Source organism: Caretta caretta, chromosome 6 (assembly GCF_965140235.1).
Source record: "Caretta caretta isolate rCarCar2 chromosome 6, rCarCar1.hap1, whole genome shotgun sequence".
Taxonomy (NCBI): domain Eukaryota; kingdom Metazoa; phylum Chordata; order Testudines; family Cheloniidae; genus Caretta; species Caretta caretta.
In genome coordinates, this window is record NC_134211.1 from 9527179 (window position 1) to 9540393 (window position 13215).

At 47.3% G+C, this 13215-nt stretch overlaps 1 protein-coding gene across 1 annotated transcript in view; it reads left to right on the forward strand.

The window, feature by feature from the left end:
* Positions 1-13215, forward strand: part of LOC125637939 (E3 ubiquitin-protein ligase rnf213-alpha) — a 144942-nt gene that overhangs the window by 107382 nt on the left and 24345 nt on the right. The window contains exons 47-54 of the mRNA XM_075130130.1: positions 424-639; positions 3796-3877; positions 4499-4533; positions 6929-7023; positions 7296-7446; positions 7641-7806; positions 10468-10559; positions 11823-12071. Coding sequence (XP_074986231.1) covers positions 424-639; positions 3796-3877; positions 4499-4533; positions 6929-7023; positions 7296-7446; positions 7641-7806; positions 10468-10559; positions 11823-12071 — 1086 coding nt within the window. The remainder of the gene's footprint in view (positions 1-423; positions 640-3795; positions 3878-4498; positions 4534-6928; positions 7024-7295; positions 7447-7640; positions 7807-10467; positions 10560-11822; positions 12072-13215) is intronic.

Here is a 13215-nt window from a genome sequence, read left to right on the forward strand (position 1 = left end):
GTGAGTGTCTGTTTTCTATTTTAATGGAACACGGTTTGGTTTGTGATTCTGTACAAGTGAAATTCACCCCTGTACAGAGAGCCAGCACAATTTATACACCAGCAGAGGATCTGCCATGTAGGATCTGAATGGGACTTAACTGGTGCCTAAAGTAGTTATAGGGAATGTGCCTTTAGGGACTGAGCTTCCCAGACAGAGTCTCAGGAGAGGTGCTGTGAATCTCTTGTTGTTATCACAGCCAGTTGGAACCAGACATAGAACAAGCTTCTATGCACTGAGCAATCACTGAACACCACACCTTGGTCTTGTGCTGAATTTCACCCTGATTATGAAACACCACAGAGATCGGTGTGACCCTCTGGAATGAAATGTGAAAAGTGGAGCCCATTAAACCCCTCTCTGTTTTATTTGTTTGTCATTTAGGCCATTATAAAGCACATGGAGAGACTCCTACAAGCATCGCTGCCATCAGAAGAATCCATAGAAAACAAATTGGAAAAGATCATGAGTGACGTGAGCAGCCAGGAAAACGCAACCTTGCTGGAAGTGGTGCTGCATACTGCTCTCACGCTGACCCTGTCCCAGAACCCACTCACCGAGCTGTTCAAATCCATCTGCTTCCAGCCCAGCGCTGTCAAGGTGAGTCAAAAGCTTTTTCTGCAAAGAGTGAGTGTATCCTTCCTCTGCTTCGGCAGCTCTGTGGCACCTTATCCTCTTGACACCACCAGCCCTAAACCTAGCACCGGCTGGGGGCTACGTCAGTCTGCAGTGTCAGTTACAGCAGCTTTTGGGTGTAGGAGGAACTTACGATCAGTCCCTAGAAATACAGATATGTTTGAAATCATCTGAAATCATGGCCATCTCACCTGCACCATACTTTGCTTTTGAGTCTCATCCCTTTCTCTTAACTCAGTCACAAACCAGAGACTGGCTTTTCTGTTCCAAGCCCCCCCCCAAAGTCACTATTTGCATTTCCCCGCCTCTACAATGACGAATGCTGGGGATATGTGCATGTCAGCACCTGCCTGAGGTTCTGGGGGCTCCAGGGAAATAGTATTCATCGAATTTCAAGCCAGAAGAGACCATTATAACCATCTAGTCTGACCTCCTTATAACCCAAGCCAGAGAATCTTAAACAGTTACCCGTTTGGCGCCCTGGATTAGCTGCCTGCAGGCCTGACCATCTGTGTGTGTCTGTTTGCAATGAAACATTATATTATTGTCACCTGATAAAATTAGATTTTCTTGTTGAAATCAAATGGGAAATCACAATTTGCACAGGTCACTGGGCTAGATGCAAGAATCGCTGCATGAGATTCTCTGGCCTGTGCTATGCAGGAGGGCGGGCTGGGTGATCAGAAAGGTCCCTCCTGGTCTTAGCATCGATGACTCTTTCCCTTTGAGCTCATCTAATCAGCTTTCCAAGTTCTGGCACCAGATTCCCAGGGGACGAATACTGTCTTTATTCAGGCTGAGAAAGCCACATAGCACACAGGAATGAAAATCTGCACTTGGGACGAAAAGGGAGAATATGGCAAGAAGCTGTAGCACAAACAGCTTCTTTTATTGACAAAGTGCCATAGAGGGGTGTCGCATATCAAAGGTAAGTAAGTTGTACAAGGTCGGTGGAGTAATATCTTGCATTGGACCAACTTCCGTTGGTGAACAAGACAAGTCAAAATCATGTCTCTCCCCAAGAGAAGTTGGTCCAATAAGAGATGTTATGCCACCCAGCTTGTCTCTCAAAGGGAAATAAGACACACCCCTTGTGAGAATTGATGTGGCCTAGCCAGCAGCCTGCTTTGGAGGCTGAGCACTTTGACAGGACCATTTTGCTTTATGATTCCGTACCGGTATTTTATTACTCATTCAGAGGGGCGGTGTCATCGAGGGGATTGGGCACTGGACTAAGACTCAGGTTTTCTGGTTTCTGTTCCCAGCTCTGCCACAGACTCCCTGGGTGACTTGGGCAAGTCACTGCACCTTTCTTATCCTTAGTTTCCCCTCTCACCTCTTGTCTATTTATATTGTAAGCTCATTGGGACAGGGATTGTCTCATTATGTGTCTGTGTCTGTCTGGCACAACAGAGTCCCAATCTTGGTTGCTGTATGTCTGTGCAGCGCTTGGTCAATGAGTTCTGATCTTAGTCACTGGGCACCTGTGCAGCGCCTTCCCCAAACAGAACCCCAGTCTTAGTCACTTCATGTCTGTGCGATACAATGAGGTTCTGATCTTAGCCACTGTGCATTTGGGCAGTGCCAAGAACCAAACCTATATCCCCCGAATCCCCATCCAACGCTCTATCCACAAGCCCTTCATAGAATCATAGAATATCAGGGCTGGAAGGGACCTCAGGAGGTCATCTAGTCCAACCCCCTGCTCAAAGCAGGACCGATCCCCGACTAAATCATCCCAGCCAGGGCTTTGTCAAGCCTGACCTTAAAAACTTCTAGGGAAGGAGATTCCACCACCTCCCTAGGTAACGCATTCCAGTGTTTCACCACCCTCCGAGTGAAAAAGTTTTTCCTAATATCCAACCTAAATTTCCCCCACTGCAACTTGAGACCTTTACTCCTTGTTCTGTCATCTGCTACCACTAAGAACAGTCTAGAGCCATCCTCTTTGGAACCCCCTTTCAGGTAGTTGAAAGCAGCTATCAAATCCCCCCTCATTCTTCTCTTCCACAGACTAAACATCCCCAGTTCCCTCAGCCTCTCCTCATAAGTCATGTGTTCCAGTCCCCTAATCATTTTTGTTGCCCTCTGCTGGACTCTATCCAATTTTTCCACATCCTTCTTGTAGTGTGAGGCCCAAAACTGGACACAGTACTCCAGATGAGGCCTCACCAATGTCGAATAGAGGGGAACGATCACTCCCTCGATCTGCTGGCAATGCCCCTACTTATACATCCCAAAATGCCATTGGCCTTCTTGGCAACAAGGGCACACTGTTGACTCATATCCAACTTCTCGTCCACTGTAACCCCTAGGTCCTTCTCTGCAGAACTGCTGCCGAGCCATTCGGTCCCTAGTCTGTAGCTCTGCATTGGGTTCTTCCGTCCTAAGTGCAGGACTCTGCACTTGTCCTTGTTGAACCTCATCAGATTTCTTTTGGCCCAATCCTCCAATTTATCTAGGTCCCTCTGTATCCTATCCCTACCCTCCAGCATATCTACCACTCCTCCCAGTTTAGTGTCATCCGCAAACTTGCTGAGGGTGCAATCCACACCATCCTCCAGATCGTTTATGAAGACATTGAACAAAACCGGCCCCAGGACCGACCCCTGGCGCACTCCACTTGATACCGGCTGCCAACTAGACATGGAGCCATTGATTACTACCCGTTGAGCCCGACAATCTAGCCAGCTTTCTATCCACCTTATAGTCATAGAATCATAGAATATAAGGGTTGGAAGGGACCCCAGAAGGTCATCTAGTCCAACCCCCTGCTCGAAGCAGGACCAATTCCCAGTTAAATCCATTCATCCAGCCCATACTTCTTTAACTTGCTGGCAAGAATACTGTGGGAGACCGTGTCAAAAGCTTTGCTAAAGTGAAGGAACAACACGTCCACTGCTTTCCCTTCATCCACAGAGCCAGTTATCTCGTCATAGAAGGCAATTAGATTAGTCAGGCATGACTTGTCCTTGGTGAATCCATGCTGACTGTTCCTGATCACTTTCCTCTCCTCTAAGTGCTTCAGAATTGATTCCTTGAGGACCTGCTCCATGACCTCTTTCTTCTGCTCTGTCCCAGTGCTGTAGTAAAGGTGTCCAACTGTGGTTTGTTTACCAGGGGACCTACCTTCCGACCATGCCGGGCGACCTTCTCTTTGATGTGACGAATTGGAAACACAATCCTGGAGAAAAACTGTGGAGTAAGTCTCAGAAAAACTTAATATCAATATTTTCCCTGGCTGCTTTTAAATGCCTCATTATTGTAATACAAGGTATGTTTTCTAAGAGGCAGCCATTTGGCTTAACCCTAATGGTGTCTACATATGGAGATGTTCCTATGCCACCTCATTTCCAAGCCACTGCAAAACAGGGCAATGCTGCGACACAGCTGAGTCTTGCTTGACAGAAAAGTGCTGTGAGGCTGTAGGAACTGGTCTTAAATTAGAGCAAGGTTGGGGCAGGGTCTGTCAGTCTTGGCACAAGGGTTGGGTAATGGCTCGTTAAAACCAGCTATGTCCCTCCAGTCTGGTCCTGCACTGACCATTTTTCAGACTGACCAAAAATCTGGTTTAGAATGTTGTTTCACAAAGTCATTTTTTACAGAACCAGGAAGTTTGGGACCAGGTCCCCAGCTGATGTAAATGAGCTGTAGCTCCAATTCCATGGGACCAGATCCACAACTGGGGAGGATCGGTTGTCACTCCATCGGAGTCGCTGGGGCTGTGCTGATCCACCCCAGCTGAGGTTCTGGTGCGTTATCATTAGTGTTGTTTTTGTGACTGTACCAGTAGCTGATTGGTCTGATTCCCTCTCACACACAGGATGCCAATGTGGGCAGCACTGGCGCATTGAAGACGTAAGTGTCTCTTCGTAGCTATTGTTTGTTGCAGATGTATCTTCAGTCTCTTGCTGCGTCTCTGTTTCTGGAATGTACATGTAGGATTTCTCAGGACAGGACTACTTGCCACTGAGACAAGGATCCGGAGGCCAAAGCTGACTCCAAGCCTGATCTCCCTACATAGAAATATGCACTTAAATTGCACCTAAACTTTCACGTTAGGGCTGATGTAGTGTCTGGGCTTGAGAATTTCACTGCTGTGCATCCAAGCTAGTCTCCTGTGATACAAGAATTTCATATCCAAACCCGTATCTGCATGTAGCCCCTTCCTGTGGCACCCCCCCCCCACTTCCACAAGAATGGTAGAGCCCCTGCGTGGGAGCTGAACCTGCCTCCTCCAGAGCTAAAAGCACAGTTCTTTCCTGCCTGAGCCAAAAGACCCACCTTTCTTAGCCCAGGCTGTAGAATGCTCATCAACCTCTATGTACGGTCTGTCCATCCCTAGAGCTGGTCAGGGCACCACACTGGTAAGTGTGGGTTGCATGTGTAGATGTGTCTGTATAGACAGTTACTGAAGATAAAGAGTTCCATGGCATGGCCTATAAGAGCAAAACATGTGGTATTTGTAAAGTTAGTTGCTTTTGCCCTGAAAATGCCTTAGGCCCAGATTCACAAAGGAGTTAGGCGTTGTGACATTGCACGTCGCAACACCTAACTTTTGGTTGCAGTAGTGAGATCCATAGGAGCCCGAGTTAAGCGCCTCACTCCCTATACAATGCATGGACAGAAACAGACATGGGAATGTGACACACCAAGCTAGCATGCTAGGCAAGGAGCTGCCTAAGCCAGCCAAGGGGAGATGCTGATCAGTGGAGTAGGTGCTAAGCCCTTCCCCCCTCACAGAGGTAGGTGCCTGGTCCAGGCTGCAGGGAGGCACCAGCCTAGCTCTGCCTAGTGCTAGGGAACCCCTCCCCTAGAGTCAGGGGGCTTAGGTGCCTAAGTCGTTTCTGGGTCCACACAAAGATTGAGATTTTCACTACTGTGCATCCAAGCTAGTCCCCTGTGATACTAGAGTTTCATCATATCCAAAGCTGTACGTGTATGAAGCCTGTGTCACTCCACACAAAACAAATAGAGGAGGAGGTGGTGGTGAGAAGGAGTTTGCAGTCCAGTGATTAGAGAGGTGGGAGATCCCAGGGTCCAGTCCCCTTGTTCCAGTGACTCATTGCTTAGCCATAGCTGAACAGCGTCACCAGGAGAGATTGAGGGAGCCCCATCAGATTATCCCATAGCTCAGTGACTAGGGCACCCTCCTGAGAAGTAGGAGCCCCCAGGTCAAATCCTTTGGGCCAAGGAGACAATTAAACCTGGGCTTTTCACACCGGGGCTGAGTGCTCTAACCACTAGGCTGAAAGGTGTGAAGGAACCTTCTCCTCTGGCTAGGTTTTGAACCAGCTCCTTTTCCTGTCTTCCCCCAGTTCGTGGGTCGCTCTGGGGCTGAAGCAAGAGATCAGTATTTGGACAGCTAGCGCGGGGCAGCAGTGCACGTGCCCAGGGTTAGAAACTTCAGCACTGAGGGAACTTGTATCCTGAACACAGAGGCGCTCAGTGAGTGAAGATATCTACAGGGTTAGGTGATAGCAGAGCAGGAGTTTTGTGGCTCGCCGTGATGCCTGAAATTGGGACTTAGCCATGAAGTGTCTTGGTGGATCTGGGCCTTCCCGACTGCAGACCTTAGTTCCCTGCACCTAATCCTCCTCCTCCCATCTAGCAACATGGTTTTAAACACTGACCGAGCTGGTTTTGCCTTGCCACTAGCAGTCATGCTCATTCAGCGTACATTTGGTGAAACCACAGCTTTATACACACAAAGGGAGCTAGGCACCCCCCACCCCAAATTTCAGTGTGTTTGGGGAGCCTGGAGGCTTGTCTACATGGCCATTTTGTGCGCAGCAAGCCAGGGTTTGACTGTACAGCACACAGTCCTGCACACTGTCACCGTGTGGACGCTGCTGCCTCTTGTGCACTAAAAGTTCTGTATCACGCTTGGACATCCTGCTGATTCAACAGCACTTTTAGCGTGTGGGAGCAGGTGCCATGCAGACAGTTGGTGCGTGTACATTCACACCCCAACCTCCCGTGCACTGAGGGGCTGTGTAGACAAGCCCTAACTCCACTAGGCTAGTCTGAGAAACATGATCCTACACACAAGACCAGTATATTGCACACTCACTGTCTTTCCTGTTCACTCTTCCGAACATTTCTGCCTCCAGTGGTTTGTGCAACATCTGTTTTTTGCTCAGCTGCAGAGAGTGGTGCTGTCTGGCTAGCAGCTGAGCAAATCACCGTACAACTGTTGCATTGCTGGTTCTTTATAAAGTGACTAATGCTGACATTATTCCTGTGACAACAGTGCGGACGGCCCTATGTTATTATCAAGTGTCTGTGTGGCTCCGAGATCGGTGGGACTGATCACAAACCTGTGGAGGGATTTGAGGAAGTAGATATGTAAGTTTAAAATCATTGCATGTAACCTAAAAGGAATGAATGGGACTGTGTCAACTTAAACCCATATTGCTGTCTGGGTATTGTTTACCGGGGTGAACTATAGGGGAAATTTCATTGAAAGTTCAAAATTCCAATGCTTTCCCCCCACCCCAGTCTGACCCACTGGTCACTACAGTTGTGAACTGGTTAGGGTGAAACACTGAAAAAATACAAGATTTTGGGAGAAAAGTCTGATCTCTGACTGTCAAATGAGTTGTGGTTTTTTAATACAGCACGAAGGATAAAACAGAGAGAGGCTACGTGCTGGGGAGTCCGTCCTCACGGAACAAAGAGACCGAGAGGGATCTGCCTGCAGCCTCAGTCTGCATCGCCAGAGCACTGCTCCATTCTTCAATGCTACTGGGGACATTTACCGATAGACAGGTGGGAAAACAAATGCCCCCAGTAACACTTCTGTCTGTCTTCGTAACCGATCAGCATTGTATGTACCACTAACAGGCTTTAATTTGTAATGGTAACTTTGACTGAGTTATACATTGCCTTTGTGGAGGTGTCTGTACAATTAAGAGGGGAAATGCTTCCTCAGAGCTAAGCTATGGAAATACTTTGCCTTCTAGTCCATTTTGGAGCTAATGAAAGTGAAGCCCCAGGACTCAGAAAAGTTCTTTTTGGACCACCTTGAAAAAGACATCCAGTTCCTAGCAGAGTCACTAAGTGGAATCATAGACGATGCAACGATGACAGTCCACCTATTCCTCAGATGCATCCTCGACAGCACAGCAGGTAAAGAAACGCCTCATTTTAGGGGCTGTTTTTTTGTTGTTGTTGGGTTTGTTTTTTGTTGCTGCTGCTGAAGTTATGACAAAATGTACAGTGAATTTGAGCAAGGGGCATTTTAACACAGCTAAATGCAGGGTTACACATCTAGGAACAAAGAGCCTAGGTCAGACTTAGAATCATAGAATCATAGAATATAAGGGTTGGAAGGGACCCCAGAAGGTCATCTAGTCCAACCCCCTGCTCGAAGCAGGACCAATTCCCAGTTAAATCATCCCAGCCAGGGCTTTGTCAAGCCTGACCTTAAAAACCTCTAAGGAAGGAGATTCTACCACCTCCCTAGGTAACGCATTCCAGTGTTTCACCACCCTCTTAGTGAAAAAGTTTTTCCTAATATCTAATCTAAACCTCCCCCACTGCAGCTTGAGACCATTACTCCTCGTTCTGTCATCTGATACCATTGAGAACAGTCTAGAGCCATCCTCTTTGGAACCCCCTTTCAGGTAGTTGAAAGCAGCTATCAAATCCCTCCTCATTCTTCTCTTCTGGAGGCTAAACAATCCCAGCTCCCTCAGCCTCTCCTCATAACTCATGTGTTCCAGACCCCTAATCATTTTTGTTGCCCTTCGCTGGACTCTCTCCAATTTATCCACATCCTTCTTGAAGTGTGGGGCCCAAAACTGGACACAGTACTCCAGATGAGGCCTCACCAATGTCGAATAGAGGGGAACGATCACGTCCCTCGATCTGCTCGCTATGCCCCTACTTATACATCCCAAAATGCCATTGGCCTTCTTGGCAACAAGGGCACACTGCTGACTCATATCCAGCTTCTCGTCCACTGTCACCCCTAGGTCCTTTTCCGCAGAACTGCTGCCTAGCCATTCGGTCCCTAGTCTGTAGCTGTGCACTTTCCAGGGTACAGACCACCACTTACCAGGTGGTGGTCTGTACCCTGGAAAACTGGAGGATTGGTTCAAAAGAAATCTGATGAGGTTCAAAAGGACAAGTGCAGAGTCGTGCACTTAGGATGGAAGAAACCCATGCACCGCTACAGGCTGGGGACCGACTGGCTAAGCAGCAGTTCTGCAGAAAAGGACCTGGGGATTACAGTGGACGAGAAGCTGGATATGAGTCAACAGTGTGCCCTTGTTGCCAAGAAGACTAACGGCATATTGAGGGGCATTAGTAGAAGCATTGCCAGCAGACTGAGGGAAGTGATTATTCCCTTCTATTTGGCACTGGTGAGGCCACATCAGGAATATTGCGGGCACCCCACTGCAGAAAGGAGGTGGACACACTGGAAAGAGTCAAGTTGAGGGCAACAAAAATGATCAGGGAGCTGGCGCACAGGACTTACAAGGAGAGGCTGAGGGAACTTGGCTTATTTAGTCTGCAAAAGAGAAGAGTGAGGGGGGATTTGAGAGCAGTCTTCAACTACCTGAAGGGGGTTCCAAAGAGGATGGAGCTCGGCTGTTCTCAGTGGTGGCAAACGACAGAACAAGGAGTGATGGTCTCAAATTGCAGAGGGGGAGGTCTAGGTTGGACATTAGGAAACACTATTTCACTAGGAGGGTGGTGAAGCACTGGAATGGGTTACCTAGGGAGGTGGTGGAATCTCCATCCTTGGAGGTTTTTAAGGCCCGGCTTGACAAAGCCCTGGCTGGGATGATTTAGTTGGGGTTGGTCCTGCTTTGAGCAGGGGGTTGGACTAGATAACCTCCTGAGGTCTCTTCCAACCCTAATCTTCTATGGTTCTATGACTTTGAAAAGAACATAGGGTCATGGTGGAAACCAACTGAACATGAGCTCCCAGTGCAGTGCTGCTGCTAAAGGAATTAATGCAACCACTGGATATATAAAAGTAGCAGAAGGGAGATGGCATTACCTCTGTACACAGCACTGGTGAGACAGTTGCTGGAGACTGTCTCCAGTTCTGATGTCCACACCTCAAACAGGATCTTGCAAATTGGTTAAGGATTCTGAGAAGAGCTACAAGAACAATCTGAGGTCTGGAAAACCTGCCTCATAGTGAGAGACTGAAGAAGTTCAATCTATTTAGTTTATCCAAGAGAAAGTTATGAGGTGACATGAGCCTGGTCTAAAAGTGCCTTCACAGGGAAGGAGATTTCTAAAAGTAAATGACTCTTTAATCTGGAAAAATAAACAAGATCAAATACCTGGAAACGGAAGTGAGACAAATTCAGACTAAAATTAGGTTCAAAATGTTTGAGAGAGGAGAATGTACCATCGGGACAGCTCATGTAGGGATGAGATGGATTCCCCAGCACTTGGAGTCTTGACATTAAGATATGATATCTCTTTCTAAAAGATCTGCTATAGCTCAGACAGAGGTGATGGCCGTGGTGTAGAAATCACTGGGTGAGGTTCTATGGCCAGTGTTATGCAGGAGGTCAGACAAGATTATCATAACGCTCTCTCCCAGCCTTATAACCTATGAACCTATTAATAAACTGATTTTTAACTGTCTAACATTTGAAGGTGCTCCTATATCTTATGACTCAGGAATCCAGTTCTCTGGTAACATTGTAATTCATTTCACTATTATGAGTAACAATATTTATTGCAACTGCTGTACTTTAGATCTGCTCGTTATTTTATGTTAAATGATGTTACAGCTGATGTGTAAGTGTATATTTCTTACAGACACAAACATGACCATTAAAGTTATGCATGAAAAAGCAGACAGAGTACAGTGGGAAAGCTGCTTCAAAGCCGTAACTCAGTCATTCTTCCAGGTATGTGAGAACCAGTTTTCTATACATGGTAAATATCACAAATATAACCAATTGTTTACTCAGGATAAGAGATTAAGCCAGGAAAAGCCCACCTGAGGCTTCCATGCCACTATCTGAAACCAGAAGTCACACACAACGTTTCTAAAATGCCATTGTTTTGCCTCTTGGTTCTCAGATGCCACAGTGATGGGCACATTATAAGAACCTGAATAGAACAACATAGACTATATTAAGCCTGGCTAATTTTTCCAATGCAGAAACTTGTCCATTGTGTTCAGCATACTAGAGAGGAAAACCCTGTGTGTTTGAGTGTCTATGAACCTGGTATTAAATGGCCTGCCACTCTGCATTTCCAAGAGTTCTGTTGGCATTTATTTATTTATTTTATTTTTCCATTAGGGCCTATTGCCCTTAACTGAAATCAGGGCCCCATTGTGTCAGGTGCTGCACGCACACACAACCTAGAAATGCAGTCCCATTGTGCCAAGCACTGCACAGACAGACGCACACACGCAAACGCAGCCCCATTGTGCCAGGCACTACACAGACACGTGCAGGGCCCCATGGTGCCGGGCGCTGCACACATATACCCTCAGAACCCAGTTGTGCTGGGTGCTGCTAACGCAGACCCACAGAACCTTGTTGTGCCGGGCATTGCACAGACACTCAGTAACCAAGGTCAAAGACCGGTCATTCTGGGTGCTGTGCAGACACACAGTGAAAGACAGTCCCTGGCCCAAAGAGCTCATAGTCAGGACCAAATATAGAGGCTGGCAACCCAGGCAACAACCACCTGGGCTGCCGGTCATGGGTGAGCGCCAAGCTTGGGATGCTGTTTTTGTTAGCAAATTTATCATCTTATATGAGAGGGATAAAACATGCATGCAAATCGTGCATCAGAACCATGAAATAAGCTACAAATGCAATACATAAGATATTCAAATGTTTAACAAATTGCAGGGAGAGAGGTACCAAAGATGCTCCTCACCTATGGCCCCATTTGGTCTAGGGTCATCTATGCTCACAGTGTAAATAGACAAGGGCAGGGTTATTGTCCCCTTTTTACAGATGAGAAATGGAGACACAGTCATGAAATAGCTTCTCTGAGATCGCACGGAGTCGGCGGCAGAGCCAAGAACTGACCCGGATCTCTAGTCTGGTGCCTTAAACCTGCACCAGCCCAGGCTGCCTCTCAGACCAACTAGAAGAGCCAGGCCCCTTTATAACAAGACTCGATTGCTAACTGACATCTCACTTCCACAGGTGCTGGAGCAGAAACTTGCTTCTGCAAAGCAGCAGATCGTAGAGGAGGGAGCTCACAGTTCAAATGTTCTCCTGAAAGTAGCCTATGGCCAGTCCCCGCCTTTCAGCCACCTGCCGAGCTGCGGGCTGATCAACATGCCCTGCATGTGGAGATTTGAACAGAGGATGACACTCCAACGCCTGACCCATCTGGTGCAACAAGAAAATGAAGCAGACCAGTTCCCTGTGCTCCTGGAACTACTGTCCAAGGTGCTCTGGGATGATTTGAACTAATGTGTACACACAAACAAGCAGCACACACACACACACACACACACGCAGATGTGAATACATTGTAACCCCTTTTCAGCCCAGTAGGCCAGTCAAAGTTTGGGGCCTTGTGGATGTTCTGGTTGGAAGTAGAAATTGATGGAGCCTGGTATTTTCTTAACTATAGTTTTGTTTATTTACAAGGAATGTACAAAGTCTTGTGTCTCTGAACACAGGGGGAATCAACTAGCAGGAAACAGCTTTTGTTGCACCCAGCACCAAGAGCAATCTTAGAGCCTGCACCTGACCTCTTCCCAAGTTTCTGCCAGAGTCAGCCACTGAGCTTTCAGCTGCTCCCTCCTTGTGGCAGTCTCTCCCTCTCAGTCTGATCTTGTCTGACCTCTGTTTCTGTGGGCTTGAATACGCTTAAATTGCTAGAGAGGCAGAGCTGAGCCGCTGTAGCACTTCAGTATAGATGATACCTATGCCAGTGGGAGGGACTCTCCCACTAGCGTAGCTCATCCATCTCCCCAAAACGCAGTAGCTAGGTTGGTGGAAGAATTCTTCCATTTCATAGCACTGTCTACACAGGGCCTTAGGTCAGCTTAACTTACTTCAGTACAGCTGTGCCACTCTAAGGTCTCTAGTGTAGACAGAGCCTTAGAGTAATAGGAACATTAGGGCTAGAAGGGAGCTCATAGATTCCAAGGCCAGAAGGGACCATTGTGATCATCTAGTCTGACCTCCCACATAACACAGGCCAGAGAACTGCCCCAAAATAATTCCTAGAGCAGAGCTTTGAGAAGAACATCCAGTCTTGATTTTAAAATGGTCAGTTTTGAAGAATTCACCATGACCCATGGTAAATTGTTCCAGTGGTTAATTTTCTCACTGTTAAAAATATGCTCCTGGGTCATTGTGTCCAGTCCCGTGCTATTATTCATCATAGAAACCCCTTCGTAGCTTATTAAGCTCCATCTTAAAAACAGTTAGGGTGTTGGGCCCCTTCTCACTGGGAGGCTGTTCCCTCCTCTCCTGGTTTCCAGACTACATTTATTCCTGACAAGTTTATCCCTATTTGTTCTTGTGCCAACATTGTCCTTCAGCTCTTCTCCCTCCCTGGCGTTCGCCCCCCTGAACTCAT